Source organism: Leptinotarsa decemlineata, unplaced genomic scaffold (assembly GCF_025532065.1).
Source record: "Leptinotarsa decemlineata unplaced genomic scaffold, Ldec_3_MD MMD2_tig00026354_RagTag_RagTag, whole genome shotgun sequence".
Lineage (NCBI taxonomy): Eukaryota > Metazoa > Arthropoda > Insecta > Coleoptera > Chrysomelidae > Leptinotarsa > Leptinotarsa decemlineata.
The window spans coordinates 18,737,353-18,756,798 of record NW_027412702.1 but is presented as its reverse complement, the minus strand read 5'-3'; the positions used below and the strand labels follow the sequence as shown (position 1 = coordinate 18,756,798).

Genomic DNA, 19,446 nt, shown 5'->3' with positions numbered 1-19,446 from the left:
CAAATTTTTACATTTGTAATCAGATATATTAACTTACAAATCATGAAATTATGAAACAATAAAATTCAATTGGTGCTCCGGGGCGACTCCTTTGATTCCAGTGGCGCATTTGCCTTTTCAGATACAGGAAAACCCGAAAAAACCTACAGCACCACATCATCTGAAGATTTTGACTTGCCAATATCCTCTTTTTTGTAAAACAAAATGTTGGGTGTCGCTAGAGACTTCAATAAATTCAAGACATCGCCAGAACACTATAAAACACGACCATCGTCAAACTTAAATCAGTCCGTTTCGTCTTTGAACAATGCGTGATAATGACCAGCTTCAACGCCAGAACCACAGTGAACAATGGCTGCATGAAGATTATAATAGTGCTCTGCTAGATTGAAGTGTTCATCTATTTCGAACCTTCGTAAGAGTTTGGTGCTTCCGTCAGAGGTTGAGTCATGTTCGAAGATCATCAGTATTATTATTAGGTTGACTGGTACCTCAGCTATACTTGTTTTCATATGATAGTCGGTCAGTTTGGCGCATGTTTGGCAATACAATTGATCATCACCAGTTGAAAGTTCATTTTCAGAAGATTTAACAATAATCTTTGCACAGACTGCTTATGCTATCCTCACTGCTTATGCTATCCTCTGAAACTGATAATGATGGATCCAGAATGGAAACCAGCGGAAGCGGTAAGATCCCGTTTCTTTTGTATCAGTTCGTACTGAGCAGGTAAATTGGCATAAGATTGAACGAGAAAATGTCATCACTGGGGCAATGAGAAAAAACCTACTCCATGGCTCATATAAATGCAGGAACCCTCGCGTTTTCATGAAATTTTCCATCAATAGAAGATGGTGTGACAATTTAGATGCCCACGAATGGAGATAATTTTCTCACGTAATTGTTAGGTTAGGTTAGGTTGGGTTAGGTTAGGTTAGGTTAGGTTTCTAATGCTTTTCTAGCCATTTTAATTATTCATCAAAAATTTCTAGAAAAAATTTGACCTTTTCCCACCTCCAAAACAATTTTTTTGACATCCTTCATTATGTCTACTGTGATGATTTGATCTTGTTTCGACCATGGTCTCATAAGGAACTCTTATCAATGTTTTTTCTTCACCATGTGTTGTGGAGCACTAGAATGGATATACCAAATAACACTGTACTGGTCCTCATTTGCAGTTGGAAAATATATATCGCTATTATCATGGTCAATATCTGCCTTCTGTTCTGTGCAATCACTAAACGCCCTGTCAGAATCCTGGTCGGAAACGATAACATTGGCGCATTCATCAAATCCGCAAATGAGTAAGCTCTGCTAACAGGTGGGATGGTGGGAAATAAAATGGAATATACGAGTATAATGAATATTCAGTCGGATTGATATTTTAGTGGCCATTGTTCAACAGTGATTATGTCAATCCGATTACTTCCATTAGTATAACAGGATTCAATTTGGGTCAGTGTACAAATTCGGAAAGGATTCAAATGGGTTTTATTGAAACAGTTTGTGAGAGATTGTGAGGAGTTCATAGAATTATCAGTTGTATTTACCAAAGCTTTGATTTTAATCGGTTTATCTAACTGCATCCTTGTGTAGGGACTGAGTTATACAGCTATTTTTGAACAGATTTAGCTTAACTTTTTCAAGATCATTCCACAACTGCCCAGAAATGCGCTTAATAATACAGGGTGGCCCATTAGTGTGAGGAAGAACAGTATCTCGCCTATAATGAGGAGTATGTTAAATGTTTTAGGTAAAAGTTATATGGTTCACTAAGTTGCTTATTTGAAAAATATTTTGGGATACACAGAATGTTCCTTTGAGGCGGGGCAGTACAAATCATCAAATGGACTCCCCTGTGAATTTTTTCCCGTTGAATTGAGCAGAATGTGTCACATAAGAAGGTATTTTTTTTCGGAGTTGACAAGTTATTGCTGAAAGAAAAAATCTTTGGAAAAACAGACCATCACAAATGCCTTCATAAAAAATTTATGGATAAAATTTGAGCAGAATTATTTGAGACATTCAACACCATGAGTGAGTTGAAATGTATGGACTGAAAGCTACGTTTCTCAAACAAGAAATTTCATACTGAGCCATTAACTTGACAAACTTCGAATATCAAAAACTTGATTTTTCAAATTAAACTATTTCATCCCTACAAACAACCAACCTAAGCAATTCAATTGCTTGTGTTGTGGCCTTGATATATATCTGAAGTGGTTTGAGTGTTTCATCAAGATTTAGTGGTAATATAAACAGAAATAAAAGGGAAAAAGAGATGAAATAAGAAAATAAAAAATTTGAAAAAAAACTAGGTATTCATGATTAATAACAGTAGAAGGAAAAATACGACGGCAAGAGAGGATGAGGTTTTTGATGATAATTTGATTCTAACGAAAGAAATGGTGGAGAGGTGATATTAACAATGAATGATAATTTGTTGTTATTGATAGAAAATTTTTAACAGATTTTATTTTCATATATAAATTTTTTTATAGTGTTTTTGTACTTTGGCAAGGAGTTTATAGTTTTTATGTCATGTGGCATAATATTGTACAGTTTTGGTCCATAAAAAAATATATAACGTTGTGTGTGTGCTTTCCGAAAAATTATCAATATTAAGGACTTATTTACAGCGAATCTAGTTTGCTTAGCTTTGCGAGTCGTATATTATTGTTTATTATGGAACATCCAGATCAATGACTGGTGGATATATAATTCTCTTGTATCAAGTGTTTCAATATCCTTGTAGACCTTACCCAATGCATTATCGTACAGACCTCCTCACACTGTTATGCAATATCTAATAACTGATTCGACCAGGGAGTTGTATAATATTAATAGATTTTTTTTGTTCAAGATCTCTCTGATACTGTGAAATTTATGGATCAGTTGCCTGATCCTTTTTGTTACATGGGTCACGTGATCATCCCACCGTAAATGTTGATCCACTATAATACCAAGATATTTCATATTGGATGTTTTTGCTATAGTTGGGCAAGTGCACTTGTTTGTGTCATTACAATCAGGTATTGTTAAAAAGTTGTAGAGCGGCTGTTCAGATTTATATAATGAAAATGATATAAATTTAGTTTCACTTACGTTGAGACTTAAAAGATTGTAGTTAAATTTTGTAAATTTCGTAAATTTTGTAAATTTCGCAGATCCATTTCTTAGTGAGCCTTTAGTTGCTGCCACGAGTCTTCCTTATATAATAATGCTGTGTCATCAGCATAAGAAATTATACTCCCTTTGATATTTTTCATAGAAGTTATGCTATTGATGTATACTAAAAAAAGTATCTGGCCCAATACGGTTCCTTGCGGAACTCCAATTTTTATATCAATCGGTTCACTCAGACAGTCTTCAATTTTTACAACTTGCGATCTTTGCGACAAATAATCTCTCATCAAATTGAGTACGTTACCTCTAACACCATAATTTTCTAATTTTTTTAGTAACAGTTCATGTGATACAGTATATTCGATACTTGGTCTTAGCCAAGTCAGGAAAAATGTCTAGGCATCGCTCTGATCCATCCAAGGCACTGAGAGTGTTTTCAACAAAATCCAAGACTACTTTCTCAGTGTTGGAATTGTTCCTAAAGCCAAACTGCCTATCCGTGATAACATGATGCCTGTTAAAGTTCAAACGTAAGATTTCGTTAATCCTTGGCTCGCACAAGTTTCGACTTCTGAGGGCTGCCCGTTCAAGATGCCACCAGCTGGTAAACGGAAAACATTTTTATCTACATTTTTAATTTATGAAAGTAAATAATTGAAACGATGAAAATTATTGGAAATTCATAACAACTGCTCAAAGTGACCATCGGCTACCTCCAAACAATAATGTATTCGGTTTTTAAATTTTTTATTAACTCGCCCCAACATGCTAACTGTAATACTTTTGAATACGTCCTCAATTCTATTTCTCATATCATTCTTTGTAGATAGGAAAATCAATTATTGTGAAGACAATAACATCTCCCCTAAAAAAGATACATGGTTTTGCTCACTTTCTCAAGAACTGAATATAACAAAGACACTTTTGCCACTCCACAACAAAAACATTGGGTGTTTTGCTAAACAAGTTAATATCATCAGGATATGATAACATAATCTAAAGATAACTTGGCGAGCGAAATGCGCGTCGAGTGACAGTATTTTTGTTCTGGTTTGGGAGAAGTATCTACCTCAGATTCACCTAATTGATTGTCTCTTTGTTTTTTTGACTGTCATGAAGAATTTCGTCAATCAGATGATTTCACTTTATTTTAATTGATTCTCTATCGTGATACTGGAGTATAATTATTCAGTTGTGATATTAAATGAAGTTGTAACGTATTCTTCATGAATAACAAATATATTATACTAGTTGTTGCCCGCGGAATTTGAACAAATAGTAACAATATTTTTTTTAACTTTTCAACTTCAGAACTGACGAAATTCAATACAATCTTTCAACCCCCATTTTTACTTCTTGGAGATGGAAATTTCTGATTCTTGATGCTTATTTACGCTATACAAAGAACCTACCTCTATATTTCAAGATTCTAGGTTCAGTAGCTTCGGCTGTACATTAATATAAGAGCAGACAACAGCTTGTTATTTATATTTTCATTCAAAAAATACAGTAACTGAAAATATATAACAATTGCACTAAGTACTGAATAGTTTCGAATATCGAATTATTTTACCTATAAAAAAATTCGCAAAACTAACACAACCGTCAACGAGGTCTGCCCTCACGCGTCTCCCCGCTTTTGGGTCGCGTTCTCGGCGATAGCGCTTCATCGCTTAGACCGCCTCTCTACTCCCGCGTATCGTCCGCTGTCGTCTTACAGTAGAGGCGACGCGACAGTAGAGGCGACGACGTTGCGTCAAGGTAATCTCATCGTGATAACTTTTGAACAATTTGTTCAAATTACTTAGTGTAATTGACGAATTTCATTTATATTAAATACTTAAAATGACAATTGTATCAATTTTTAAAGGAATTATGATATTATGAATTATTATATTATGACCAAAATTGAACAAAACCTTTGTAAATTGTAGCCTATATGATATTTTGGCTGTATATGTGAAGTTTCATCTGAATCCGTTCAGTCGTTAAGGCGTTAAAGAGCAACAAATATACATAAATAGTTTATTTTATCCTCACAAATGTTCACATTTATATTAGTATAGACACATAGATTCTTGCTCTATCTTTTCATTTCTCATTATTTCGCTAATGAACATTCTCAAATCCCCAACTCGTCAACTATAACTGGAAGTGAAATTTCAGTACTAAGTGTCGAGTTATTCTTAGTTGCTGAACTTTTTCTCCTCCCACTTGCCAAATTCATTAGAAACTTTCCCAATCAGGATTTAATTTATGGAATCTTCTATGGGCGATACCGATTCTCTGAGGATTCAAATTTAATTGAACCTGTAATGAATAAATTCGTGACTCATTAGCAGAGTCAACGTTTTCTGAATCAGTTTAAGAGCCCTCAAAGGACTTCTCTCGTTGCAAATTAGCTCTGGAATGATTAAGTAGCAAAAACTATACTACCTTGGCTTTGTTCTCGTTAATTTGCGATTGAGATTGTTTTATATTCATCTTGACGATTGTGTTTGTGCAGAAATCATTTCACAATAGAACTATCCTATATTAGTTCAAACTAATATTATAAAGAGAAAATACCCAGTATTTTGTATGTTTATATCAGCGGCTGTGTAGGTCTATAGTGTATGTTAATAAAATTAATGATTCGAAAGAAAACTTTGAAAATGTAATTCAGGTATTGAAAAAGGCGGGAAAGTTCATCGGGAAATTCTTAACAGTCAGTAGTTTTACCAGTTGAGACAAAATGAAGAATATTATAAAGGAAATGATAATAAAAATGAAATATAAATAAGTAATTATAGCGGACACATAGAATGAAACTAAACAAAACTCTCCTCTAAAAGGTATATGAAACTTCAAAACCTTTCAAAGACTTTGCAATGGACCGCCTTCAGGATCCTCGTATATCATTGATATTCGTGAATTTAATCTTTTGTCGTCATCCATGGATTACGTTTTCGTAAAGAAAGATGTCGCTTTCTTCACTTACTCTGGCTTGTCCTATAAGAACAGTTGAGTCCTACAATGCATTTTTGGTTCAACTTAGCACCACTGATGATATCTGTATAGCTAATAGTACTGTGTTTTCTGATGTTTGATCACGAATGTCCTTCAATTGTGGACTCAGGTTTCAACTGGGTGCTTTGCAGTGGAAGCTGTAAAAAATCAGATGACGAATCTCGTTCGGCGATCGATTACGAAGCCTGGTTTTGCAACTTAATAAGTCTTGTTCATTCTCGATATTTGTGAATTCATTATTCAGTAGATGGACATGGAGTGTCAAGAGCTGTTGCGCTTGATATTTCCAAGGCCTTTGACCGTGTGTGGCATGAGGGTTTGCTGGCTTATCGGATCATTTTTGGGTATGGCTCTCCAGTTTCTTGAAAGAAGGTTTCCTGCAAGTGGCCGTCGATGGATACCTCTCGAATACTCTTACCATCAACACTGGTATTCTATGTGGAATAAACTCCCTGAGAGTGTGTTTCCAAATGGAGTTAATCTACTGCGATTCAAATCCAATGGACTCTGGACTGTAACCAACAACAAGAAAGAGTGATACTAAGATAACACTGATGTTGACCAGATGCACCAACGGAAAGAAATGGTGACTGAATCACCCTGAAGGTTGAAACCATGATAACATATGCATCTACGGTCTGGTGGCAAACGACCGCCATTAGAAGAACGAACAGGGTGCATATGTGGAGTAAGGAAAATCAATTCAACAACTGCTTTGAATACAATCTCAAACCTGTACATCTTGTAAAAATCAGATAGGCAAGGATAGGCCAATTCAGAAAAAAATGTAAATCGAGTTACAAGGGGTGACACCAAGAGTTTAACACCACCTGTGTAGATTGAACAGTATTAATGACGATTTGCATAGCAGAAATAAAAAAAAATCCTCAAATATTGTGTTGATCAGTATACATCAACCTCTTGAACTGGAATGTAGTGCAGGGGCACTATTGACACCAAAACTGACATGGAGACTGGTCTATAAATACGCTCAATTCTAGGTTTCAGTATAATCAGGTATCACAGAAGAAGAAAAAGCTGATGAGCATGCATGAACTTCATGTATAGGTTCTGAAACAGCTGTGAGGGTAACAAAACCTTCGCTGCGGAACGAACTTGTGTCTGACACCGAGAAAACGCCTTAGAAAAGAACTGGGATAGGGATCGGTTCAGAACACTGGATACTGTCGATTGAGGAAACAGCTGAACTGAATAATGCTGTCGAAGGAAAACTGGATCACAGGAGGCAAACAATTTATAGACAACCCAAAGTATGTTCAAGAAGATGAGATATACATTCAGCAGAAACATGTAAAACGATTATGATTGTTGGAATTTGTGTCAAATGAAAGATGGAGAGGAAGACAAAAATGAATGTATAATTCAAATAGCTATTTAAGTAGTAGGAGAAAATGGAAGATGTCATCGCCCCAACTTACTCACCCTCATCCTTCAAGGACAGTTGAGTTCAACAATGCAATCACGGTTCAGCCTAGTACCACAATGGCTGGTCAAAACAGCATAGTCTGATGTTGCTCTAGAATAGTTTTCTGTTCAGAAACGGCTTGCTTTCTCGTCTATTTATCATTTCTACTTGATTAGATGAAAAGACCTCAATATGGAAAATGTCATCAGACTGTATTCCCACAAAATAGAACTGAAGCGACTAACGGAAGCAAATGGATTTGGAGCGACTAATCATCGGCAGTAACATTAGATCCATGGTCATAGGCGTTTTCAAAACGACCGGATATACACCAAAAATTATATTATTTTCATAAAGGGAATATGTGACAATAGCCCGAGGAAAACAATATTACGTCATATTAATCTGAAAATCCATTATCATCTCCATTCTGTCGCACGATCGGCATGAATGGGGTTTTCCAGTTCAATCAGGTCGTTGTTTTTGTGCGGCTTCTATCAATACCGTGACAGTGTTTTGCTTACCTAACCGGCAGACCACCTGATTGTTTAGTTGGCACGTCAGCTGAATGAGAAATTGTTTATCTCCCCGTCACTCGGAATTTTGTTAATAGGGCGATATATATTCAATGGAAACGAGCAGAGGAATTTATCGTCTGTGAGGAGACTTTATCGGTCTTTAGTTCATTTCGAAGTAGGACAGTTGTGGATGGTTTAAACTTAGCTTAGCGTTTTCGGAGATCGATTCAAGTTGATTGGGCTCATGCCATGAATTTGAATGACATTCCAATAGAATGAACTTTGAAGATAACTCATTTTTCGTACTCCTTGTTGATAAAGTATCGAAGAATGATAATAAACATATATTTTTGCCTCCAAACCATTTTCTTGGGGACTTAGGGAACCGAAGTTGCAAATTATCACATTGTCGTATAGGTTTGGTTTAATGAACAAAACATATTCTGCCTAAGTGCCATAGGATCATAGGAGTCATGCAATCATGTGATGTATTTCAGGAACTTTCAGCCCCGTGTTCCCCTAGTGATAAGGGATTTGAGACTACACCCCCTCCCACACCCAAAAAATATATCTTCAAAATATTATCTTCAAATGCTGGTATAATCTATCTATACTAATATAATATGTATGTATGTGGCTCTTTCACGCCTAAACGACTGAACGAATTCAGATAAAACTTTACATAAATACGGCTTATACATCAGCATTAAACAGTGTGTAACAACGAAAACTTAACAGAGCCGTTTTTTAATATAAAAAGTAAGATTTTTAAAAAAAGCTCGGACACGTCAATTTCTAATTGAAGGAGATCACCTTTCAGACTAATCAGATTTTTTGTAGTACGCACCCCCTCGGAGGGGTGCGTCCGACGACCCTTATTTAGATAGGAAAAGTAAGTCGAGTGGTACCTTGTTTTTAAGGTCTTTCGAATACCTTTACATCTATGTCAAAAGAAAATTTTTGTAACGATTAGTTTTCGAGATAATTTGAAGTTAAAATTGCCATGTTAATAACACATTAGACAGATCACTCGGTAACTTGTATGCCTAAATAAAAAAAATTTCGAGCAGTTCTTCTTATCAGTGTTTTGTTAAATAAAATCCCTTTTTTAAAATCAATACCCACTCCTCTTCTTTCAGTTTTCATTAGTACATCGTTCGATTATTTTGTTTAAACGGGTCGTGTATTGTTATTTGTTTAAAAATGCCTTACACTACTGCTGAAAGGATTTCAGTTATTGCTTTATTTTTTGGCAACGACGAAAATGCTAATAGAACATCAATTTTATTCAACAAGCAAAACAAAACACCTAAGCAGAGATCACGTTCTGGATTTGGTCACAAAATTCAGGGAGACAGGTTCGGTTTTAAATAAGAAAGTACCAGAGGTTTATCAACAATGGCCGGAATAAGCCGTATGAGCGCATGGAGAATCCTTAAAAACCACAAATTCCATCCTTACAAAATTAAACTTGTTCATGAACTCAATGAGGATGATTTTGACCGAAGACAGGAGTTTTGTGAGGGCATGAGTGAGAGATTAATGCAAAATCCGAGCTGCTTTATAACATCTGTTTTTCGGACGAAAGCTCATTTCATATGAATGGTTGCGTGAACCGTCACAATTGCTGTTATTGGTCGGATGAAAACCCAAGACAATACGCAGAAATACACACCCAACATACCCAGAAGTTGAATGTCTGGGCCGGAATATTAGGTAATCATATTATAGGTCCATTTTTCATTGATGTAAATTTAACCGGTGATTCTTATTTACAACTTCTTGAAGAGGCAATACAACCTCGTATAGTTGAAATAATTGAACAGGATCCCAGATGTCAAGATGAAATTATCCATTTTCAACAAGACGGTGCACCACCCCATTAGGCCCAGCAGGTTTGAAATATTTTGAATAATCATTTTGAAGGACAATGGCTTGGCAGAAGAGGTCCAATTGAATGGCCAGCACGATCACCAGATTTAACACCACTGTACTACTTTTTGTGGGGATATTTAAAGTCTAAAGTTTATGCTACATAGCCAGCCAATTTGGATGAATTACGTGGTAAAATTATTGACGAATGCCGAGCTATAACTCCTGAGATACTTTTTTTGTGCGTGCTTTAAAAACAATTATTGTGACTTTTTAACCCTAAAACAGTTTTTTAAACTTCTCTGTGTCATCAGCATTCAGGGAAATCAGAAGGTTGTATTCGTTGTGTAGGTAAGTTTTTAGTAAGATTCACTTTTTTATCAGAAGCATAAAATATCCCCGTCAAAAGGCAACCTTCATAAGGAGGTGCCACTCAATTTACCTGAAATGTAAGGGTGGTAACCAACCCCATCCCCCGAAAAAATCTCCTCGTAATAAACAAATAATTCTTACTTTTTTACGAAATCAAATGGACACGTATTGGCAGGTTGTCATAAAATGCAAAAATTTATTTTTTTTATGAAAGTTCTGAACGTAAATTGTACCTTAAAAACAATTTGATTTATTTTAAAAAGAGTTGATCTCAATAAAAATACTTTTAAATCTTCAAATTATCTCGAAAACTAATCGTTACAAAAATTTCCTTTCAACAGAGATGTAAAGGTATTCGAAAGACCTTTGAAACAAGGTGCCACTCGACCTACTTTCCCTATCTAAATGACGGTCGTCGGACGCACCCCTCCGAGGGGGTGCGTTCTACAAAAAATCTGATTGATCTGAAAGGTGTCCTCCTCTAATTAGAAATCGACGTGTCCGTGCTTTTTTGAAAAATCTCACTTTTCATATTCAAAAACGGCTCTGTTAGGTTTTCGTTGTCACACACTGTATATGGCCTACAATTCACAAAGATTTTGTGTTATTTTGGTCAGGATATGACCATAGGTATTGGATTAGTCGAAAAAATTCTTGCTCTCTGAGAGCTATCTTGGCCTGCGCTGCCTACCGTTTGAGTTACATGAAGATAATGTATTATAATTTCCCTGTTATCCAATGAATTTTTTGGAAATAACAGCAACGTTTTGTGAAAAAATAAATACGTGTGAATATCACGAAATACCAAGTGTGGTATTTCGTGCTATTTTTTAGAATACTTCCTTTTTCTTTCAAGCCGTACTCAATGAACTATTGCATGATAACATATTCAAGTAACACTTTCTGTGAGATTTCCACACTGTACAAGAGCTATATCAGGCGTGTTCTTACATGTAGGGAGTTTAGAATGAACATGCTGTAAGGAGTACAAAACGCAACACTTGTTTCTCAATACAACAGCTAGCTCATGTATGTTCATAGGTATATAAACACGCCTGTATAGATAGTTTTTTACAACAGTTTATCTGTTTTGAAAGGGAGTTACAACAAGAAACTGTGATGATCTTCAAGGATCTACCCTTGGGCGTGTTATGATGTTGTATATGAATAATCTCCATGAAATATTTGATCAGAATAGTGTGGGTTGGGTCAACGTAGTTTGAAAGGGGAAAATTTGCTATTTCATTTTCTTCTAGGTGATATCTTACAACAAAGTGTTTCTTAAATACGCCTGTTGTCATATAGCGTCATCAACAATTCCAAACACTTGCCACTTATTCTGTGGTCCTTGTCTAAGACATGTAGAGCGACACGAGACTTTATCGATCTACAGAACTGAATATTTGAAGCATGATCTTTGGAACGCACTATTACATTACGCTCAGTCTGACCTACAAACTTTGTGTCGTATTCCTCAGCTAATTTTGTTAGTCTCAAACTTTCACCTCTTGTGTGGCTCAATACTCGTTGGAGTATACAAGCAGTTTGAAAGCCAACGTTTCTGTCGATTCTGTACCTTTATTTGATCACGGAGAACGTCACCAGCCTGTTTGCAAAAGAATGTAGCCCCGACATTTTTTGTTTTAGACAATCGGGACATCAGGATGAAAATGTATCTTGCTATATTCATATGCCCTGTTGGCATTTTTTACGGCTAGTAATTCCAGAAATGGTAAATTTCAATTACATATGTAGACATCATATTTACGGGTATTCAGACACAAAATCCTTGCAAATATATCATTTGCATATCGGATTCAAGTCCATAGAAAGTAATCTAACCTTTCTCTTGCGGCTATTTCAAATCTGCTTTTGAACAGATCAGCCATGAAGAAAAACAACGTATTTTCCATTTCCGTTTCCTAGTGCTGCATGTAAGAACAGTTATCAAACTAAGAGCAATTATGTTCCATACAAATCTGTGTGAGTAGGATTGCTTCACTACACGGCCTATTCATTTCCAAAAGATCTTATTATATTTCGGTCATTTTCGAATTGGAAACACTTGGAAATAACAGAATGAAAAGATATCAAAATATACTAGAATATCTCTGTCTCGCAACGTTATACCCTTGATTTTTTCAATTAACGTTGTGAATTGACTACACTACTAGGTTGTGAAATTGATAGGCTGAATTCACGAACTGTTGCGTTAGTCATTTGGCGATCTTGTATCTAGGGATACCTATAGTTAAGGCGATTGATCGCATCAATTTGCCCAGCTTGTGAATTTTTTACAGACCATATATTTTTGGAAAAAATCAGATACTTGCAAATTTCTACACAATGTATGGGTGATCAGGTTTTTACACTTTCGAGTAAAGGTTTCACTTCTAAAACTATCTTAGACAGTGGGTTCTCTGGTATTTTGGTATGAAGACCGTTCTTCTCTTTTTCGGATCTTTCCATTAAATTCAATTCGTTTCTTCAATTTACTGGTAATTTGTTCCTTGCGAGCTTCCTGAACAGATCTCGATAAGTGCTGAATTACACAATTACTCAATACAATATAATTTAAGACCTTCGTCGGATGATTAAAACCAAACTCCGAACCCTTGTCCATAATAATGAAATATTTATCATCACTAACTATAATAGCCCTCAACATGCTTTTGAAACCGACCACAGAATAAGTGGAAAATGTTGAGTTGGAAGTTTAGATTGCAAAAAATGTCGAATGAGGTCTATAAAGATCCCAATCAAAAGAACCCGATGTTCACCTTCTTACATAATACTTAAAATAGAAACCCTATTACATCAATAAGGAGATAGGATATCATAACAATTCAGCACTAGAAATTCATCTCTTGAACCTCACTTAAAGGCCTCCATTACCTGAGGTATTAGCATCTCAGATGTAGAAACTTGGTGCTTTTCATCTCCTAATGAACTAAGTAACGTACGTAAAAGGAGTATTTTTGTTCTGGTGTGTATACAAAATTATACATTCTAATTTTTCCTATTGAAACTAATATTCATTACTTAATAGATGTCTATCATTTTAGCTTCAAGCCAATTTTTGCAGTCTAATTTCAAATGCGATTTTTCTTCTAACTTTCAATTTCATTCGACAATATGATTTCAAAATAAGCAATGAAGATGTAATTGGAAGTCCATTATCAGGTTCCTTATCATATGAAGTCATTTCCCAATGTTATCCAGGAAAAAAATTCAATTCATTTTCATATCTCGTACTTCGTTCAATTACCAAAATTTCAATTTCCTCTCCGATTTGTTTATTCTGGGATTTCATTCCGTATTTTTCCTCGATTTGAACACTCGTTTCCACAGGAGTTTTTAAATTATTTTCTCTCCGGGACATATGAAATTAACTCTCTGAGGATTCGAAATATGTGACGATGTTTGGGAAACTGAGATTAAATGCGAAGTATTTCAACGCTTCCTGTGAGTTACGGGAGTCAGATGATTTGATTGCGTGATAAAATTGTGTGAAATTAAACTCTAAGGAAAGTTAAAAGAATTCAGTTCATGATGTTATATAGACATTGTTGATTGAGAAGTTGATACAAAAAATATTGATTCATACTTTAAATTTCAAAATTTAAGGTGACTTGTGCAAGACAATACTCTGTACAAAAGTTGTACAAATTCATTTCAATCTTCGACAAGAAATGAATATATTTCAGAAAAAAAAATCCTTTATTTTTTGTATATCTTCGGAATTGATATCATTCGATAATACCCAAAAATAGACAATTTTGCCAGAATTTTATATATTTTCTATATATTAGCTTTTCTAAAATTCCCATGCATAGATTCGAATTTGAATATGCCTCTTCATTTTTTGAATAAAAATAATGAGTATTACCAATTCATCTTCACGACCTAACCGACAACAACATGCAGTATAAATTATCGAGTGAGTGTGACCAGCAGTATAAAACAAAAACCAACACTCATGCAACTGTACGAAAGGAAGTACCATGTGAAGAAGAAAAATCACAGGAAAACGACGAACATCAATGTGAAATCTCGAAGTAATACCTACTGTTATACTCACCCTACGACTGTCCGCGATCTGGGGAAAAACGAAATCAGCCGCGGTGAGTAGCACCTTGTACGGTCCTTTCGTCACCCGTTTCTTTATGAACTGATTTCGTGCTAAGGCCACTGCACCCAAGATCAAAAACACGGATAGACCCGAACATCCCAAAATAACAACGACACTCAACACTTTTTCGTAATTTGTCCTGCACTCGTCGCATTCGTCGAACTGCGCGTGCTTAAGCGACCATTCGTCCAGATTCGCGTGCATTTTCTCCACCGACATGTCACTCGAATTGTTTCCGTTCACGACCAAAAGATGGCGCAGTGTGTTATTGAGCCTGAAGTCGGCTAGCGAGAAACTGAAGTGATTGTCACTACGCGGCGAAAGTGACAGTTTCACTTGTTCGATCACTGATGCTTCCCTGTTAGCACTGGTGCTGTTTCGGGTGAACATTAGAACGTCATTTTTTCCTAAAATGCTAATATTGTCTTGGGTGGTGTTATGGGGTTCCCCTATGTCCGAAGAGTTGTGGAAGAACCCGAGCCAGTCAGGGAGGTTGGAGATGTCCATGAAGATGGTTATGCTGTTGTACAGGTGGAGCTGAAGATCACCAAGGACTCTAATAATGGACTGGCCGATGTCGTCTGCGGAGGTGCATACAATTATTGCTGAAAAAAAAATAATAATTTCAAAATACAATTCCAGAGTCATCAGAAGAATTGTTCAATATCCAGGCACTTTGATCACACTGTAGGTAAGCTTCAGAAGAACTGACTGCTTATAAATTGTAAAAATTGTGAAAAATAATGAATGTATAGGAGGTACGCTAATTCAAACTCGACAACTTCATTTCAATACATGAATTGCAACTTGTAACTATAGTTCATGCTGGAAAAATTTGAAACAACTTCGCTACAACGTATTACCTCAGTGATCGTATTTCTCATCAAATCATTGAAAATGAATGAATGACTATGGAGTGAGAGATGTTGAACTTCCAATCTTCTCCTGATATTTAGAGAATAGAAAATGGTGCAGTGCTATGAGAGATGACAAAATATCAGATGCTGCCTATCAACAATGACATCTCACAGGACTTCTTTCTCGTTTGTAACTTATATAAATGACACATAATGCATATACGAAACACTATGATCCACAGAACACTATGACTCCAGAATTTACACTAACCAGACCAACAGAAGAGTATCCAATAAAACCTATGAACATGAGCTTGCTGTTCTTTAATCAGATCCAAACTCATCCCTTTTTCGAAAATCATCGTAAAACAGGCTAAATAGGTTTTGAAAACACAAACTCCATTGCCACCGGAAAAACCCTCCAAGCTAGGATAAACCGCAAAATTACTGAAATTGAAAAACGTCTCAATTGCCTAAACAAACGAGATGTTTCACAAAATTACCTTATTCAGGAGATTAATACTGTCACACATCACATCTCACAACTTTGCACACCACTATTCTGCAAGTCACAACCCCGTTTCCACTACCAATTCCACCCTCGCTCCCGCTACTGGCCTGCACCTCCCCTCGACCAGGGACATAAATACCAGACCGTAGCCTATGGACCAACAGTCGACGCTTGGGAGTAGGTAGATTGAGACTCTTGCAGAGACCAGCGATGAATCCTGAAGAGTGGGCAGATTGAGACGCCATTGCCAAGTCACAAAACCTTCACAGCATGTCACTTCCTGAGTGTAGTCATAACTTTTCGATAATGGTTTCGAAGTCGAAACGTTAGAAGTTAATAATCGGACATAACACTGACACAAGAAAGTGGAGAACCATAGACACGTGTTTCGGGATTTGGCCCATCATCAATATGGTGCAGCCAAGTATTAGGAAGGGTAACACTTGGTTAGCAAAAGAAAATAATACGAATGTAAACGCAAAATCTATTGACTAAAACTGGCTTCTGCTGATAGCTCAGTGCATTTGTATCTCTTTCTTTTGGTAATCAAGTGTTCTACATCTTCACACTTGGCTACATCCGTATTGATTTCAATTCAAGAGCCATCGGTTAGACAGCTGTTTCAGCCTATTAGGCATCAACCGACAATTGCGGTAGCAGTAAAGCTTGGAAAGCTTACTTGGATTGACATCAGAAAACGAATCCGCATGTTTCTAGAAATGATATGAAATTGAAAATCAAAAGATAAATAAATAAGAACCATTCTGTTTATTCCCATATTGATTTCAATTTAAGAGCCACCGGTAGACAGCTGTTTCAGCCTATTGGGCATCGTCAGTACCGTGCAGGTGATTCTCGATTGAAGACAAAATGTGAGTAACCCAGAAAAGTACTTATTAAAAATAACTGCGTAGACGCAAGCGAGACATGAGTAGGAGCATCAATGTTTTCGTCTTCACTAAACGTTACCTGAATCGGATTATTTACCAGAATATTATTTTTCTAGAAATTATTGTTCATAATGTTAATCGCTACCCCTTTTATGAAACCTAATATTTTACCAGTTTTCTAATATTACCTTGTTACAATATTTTTTGTGGTGGAAAGTCTCAATAATCCTAGAGGTTATCCACCACTTTTCTCAACGTAATGAAAGTGTAATTTTCAACCTGTATTCCACTATGATTTCATTGATCTTCTGCGTTTTAAAGTGCAAGCTCCTATTTTTTGTTTCAATACTCGTCTTTGTTTTCTCATTAAGAAGATGTGATGAAATAATTTTTCTATTAATGTCTGTTCTTATGTTTGTTTTTCATATTTTCTGTAATGCATAACAGTTCCCAGCAGGGGTTCATACTGATCGAAAAATTATTATTGTCATTAAACAAACTATTACTATGATTGTTATGGAGTCACTGGAAAGAAGAAATTATTTTATAGTAATACAGCAGGTCTGAGTGGGATCTGATATGACGTGGTGACATCGATACGGGATAAATGACTAATTCATTTCATGTAAAAATTCCGAAACTCATGCATGCTATTGAAAAGTTTCAACATCAAAGTTTTGAAAAACGATATAGACTGATTTCCAGAAGAATATTGTAGAGGAAAATGAGAATGATGTTGCCTCCTCCTAGGAGGTGAAGTTTCTGGAATGAATTTCATATTAAAATTTAAACCCCTCGAAAACAAATTGACGTGTTTTTCTAAATTTTGATCTCACGTACGTTTCTGAATTACAGGAGCTCAAATTTTCTTTGTAATGTCATGTATATAGTTGTAATCAGTTCCAGACCTATGAACAAAACTGTTACTCTGAATTATTTGGTGATCGAATTGTTTCGTAACCTTCACTTTCCACATAGAATTCTGTCGCTTTCATAACTAGTTTCATTACTTTCCCAAGGAATTTGATTGAGTCCCTGGGTGCAGAAAAAATTTAAAACTGACTGACACACAGAATGACTTTGCTTTCGCCAAAATATCAAATTACAAATCACCAGTTCATTCGCCAAATTATAGACTCAAATTTTTGCCGTTGCATAAAAAGGAATAAGTTCCACTCGTTGTTTCAACATAATTATACATTCGCAATTGATTTTTACTTCTATCGCTTTTAACACTATTTTCATTACTTTCCCAAGGAATTTGAATGAGTGCCCCGGTGCAGAAAAATTTAAAACTGACTGATACATAAAATGTCTTCGCTTTCGCCAAAATATCGAATCTAATCACCAGTTCATTCGCCAAATTATAGACTCAAATTGTTGCATAAAAAGGAATGAGTTCCTCTCCATCACTGTTTCAACATAATTATACATACGCAATTGACTTTTACTTTTATCGCTTTTATTACTATTTTTATTTCTTCCCCAAGAAGTTAGATTGATTCCACACAGAATGTCTTCGCTTTCGCGAAAATATCAAATTACAATCACCTGTTCGTTCGCCAAATTATAGAATCAACTTTTTATCATTACATTAAAAGGAATGAACTCCTTCCTCTCCATTGATGTTTTAACATGATTATGCATACGCAATAGATTTTTACTCCATTCTTCCAAATTGTTATTCAAATCATAGATAACCGAAGTACAAAGAAATTGGTCGTCATTGCCTTGTCGAATTGAACAATTTTTCTTCTCCAATAATTGAAATTTGAATATAATCCATATCAACCTTCCTTGTTCACCGAATTGATATATATGTTTGTCGCAATTTGTTCGAAAATAATATTCAAAACCAATTCCATTGAAATTTTTGGCTACAACAAAAATGTAATACTGTTGTTTTTTTGATGAAGGAAAACTTTCATTGAAGCTTTGTGATTCGATAACATCCCGTTTCATACTGATTCGCTTTAAAATTGAAAAACACTTCAGAAACACAAAAAAACACTTTATTCAAGCACAAATATGTACATCTGAAACATTATATTGTAACAGTTGAATTAATGGGTGAAACCTTTTTTCATGACACGAAATTAAAATTTCCTAAATGTTGTTTTATAAATGTCATGATTCAGCGAGAGTGAAAAAATTCAATAATACTATAGTTTTGGGTGGAAGATCCATATATGTTATTACAGATTTTGTTCAATCATAATCAAAATTATGCTGCTTCCTTCAGCTTTTATATATGGAACATTGACTGAAACTCATAAAAATAGATCAAACTACATTTCAGAATCTCAACACCATGAATATCCAACGAGATCAGGAAATCTGATAAGAACTGAGATATTCAGACTAAGCACCTCACAGAAAAATTCATTGAGTTTGAATTTCTATAATAAATTAACAGTTTCTACTATTTCAACCCAAAATTGAAGTAATTTTTTTGAATCACTATTTTTATTCCACAGATGAATTAATGTATATGTTATAAAACATAGGTAATTCGCGTGACTTTGAGTGAGTAACAATTATTCTCATTTCAACATCAGTTGCTTGATGTTTGATTGTTTGATTTTATTTGTTATTGTGTACATTGTTCTGTTATACAAGCATTGTGATTCGTTTATCTGACGATGAATTTATAACTTTTTTGTTTTGACTCGATACAAATATTAAATATAGGATGAAAAAATAACCTTCATCTAATTTAGACAAAATTAG

General features: G+C 35.3%; 1 protein-coding gene across 3 annotated transcripts in view; it reads right to left on the bottom strand.

The window, feature by feature from the left end:
* LOC111508060 (retinal guanylyl cyclase 2) overlaps positions 1–19,446 on the bottom strand; it is a 307,875-nt gene that overhangs the window by 104,136 nt on the left and 184,293 nt on the right. For 2 of the 3 annotated variants that reach the window (XM_074184092.1, XM_074184091.1), the window contains one exon: positions 14,396–15,063. In XM_074184092.1, coding sequence (XP_074040193.1) covers positions 14,396–15,063 — 668 coding nt within the window. The remainder of the gene's footprint in view (positions 1–14,395; positions 15,064–19,446) is intronic. The other variant, XM_074184093.1, reaches the window with a different exon arrangement.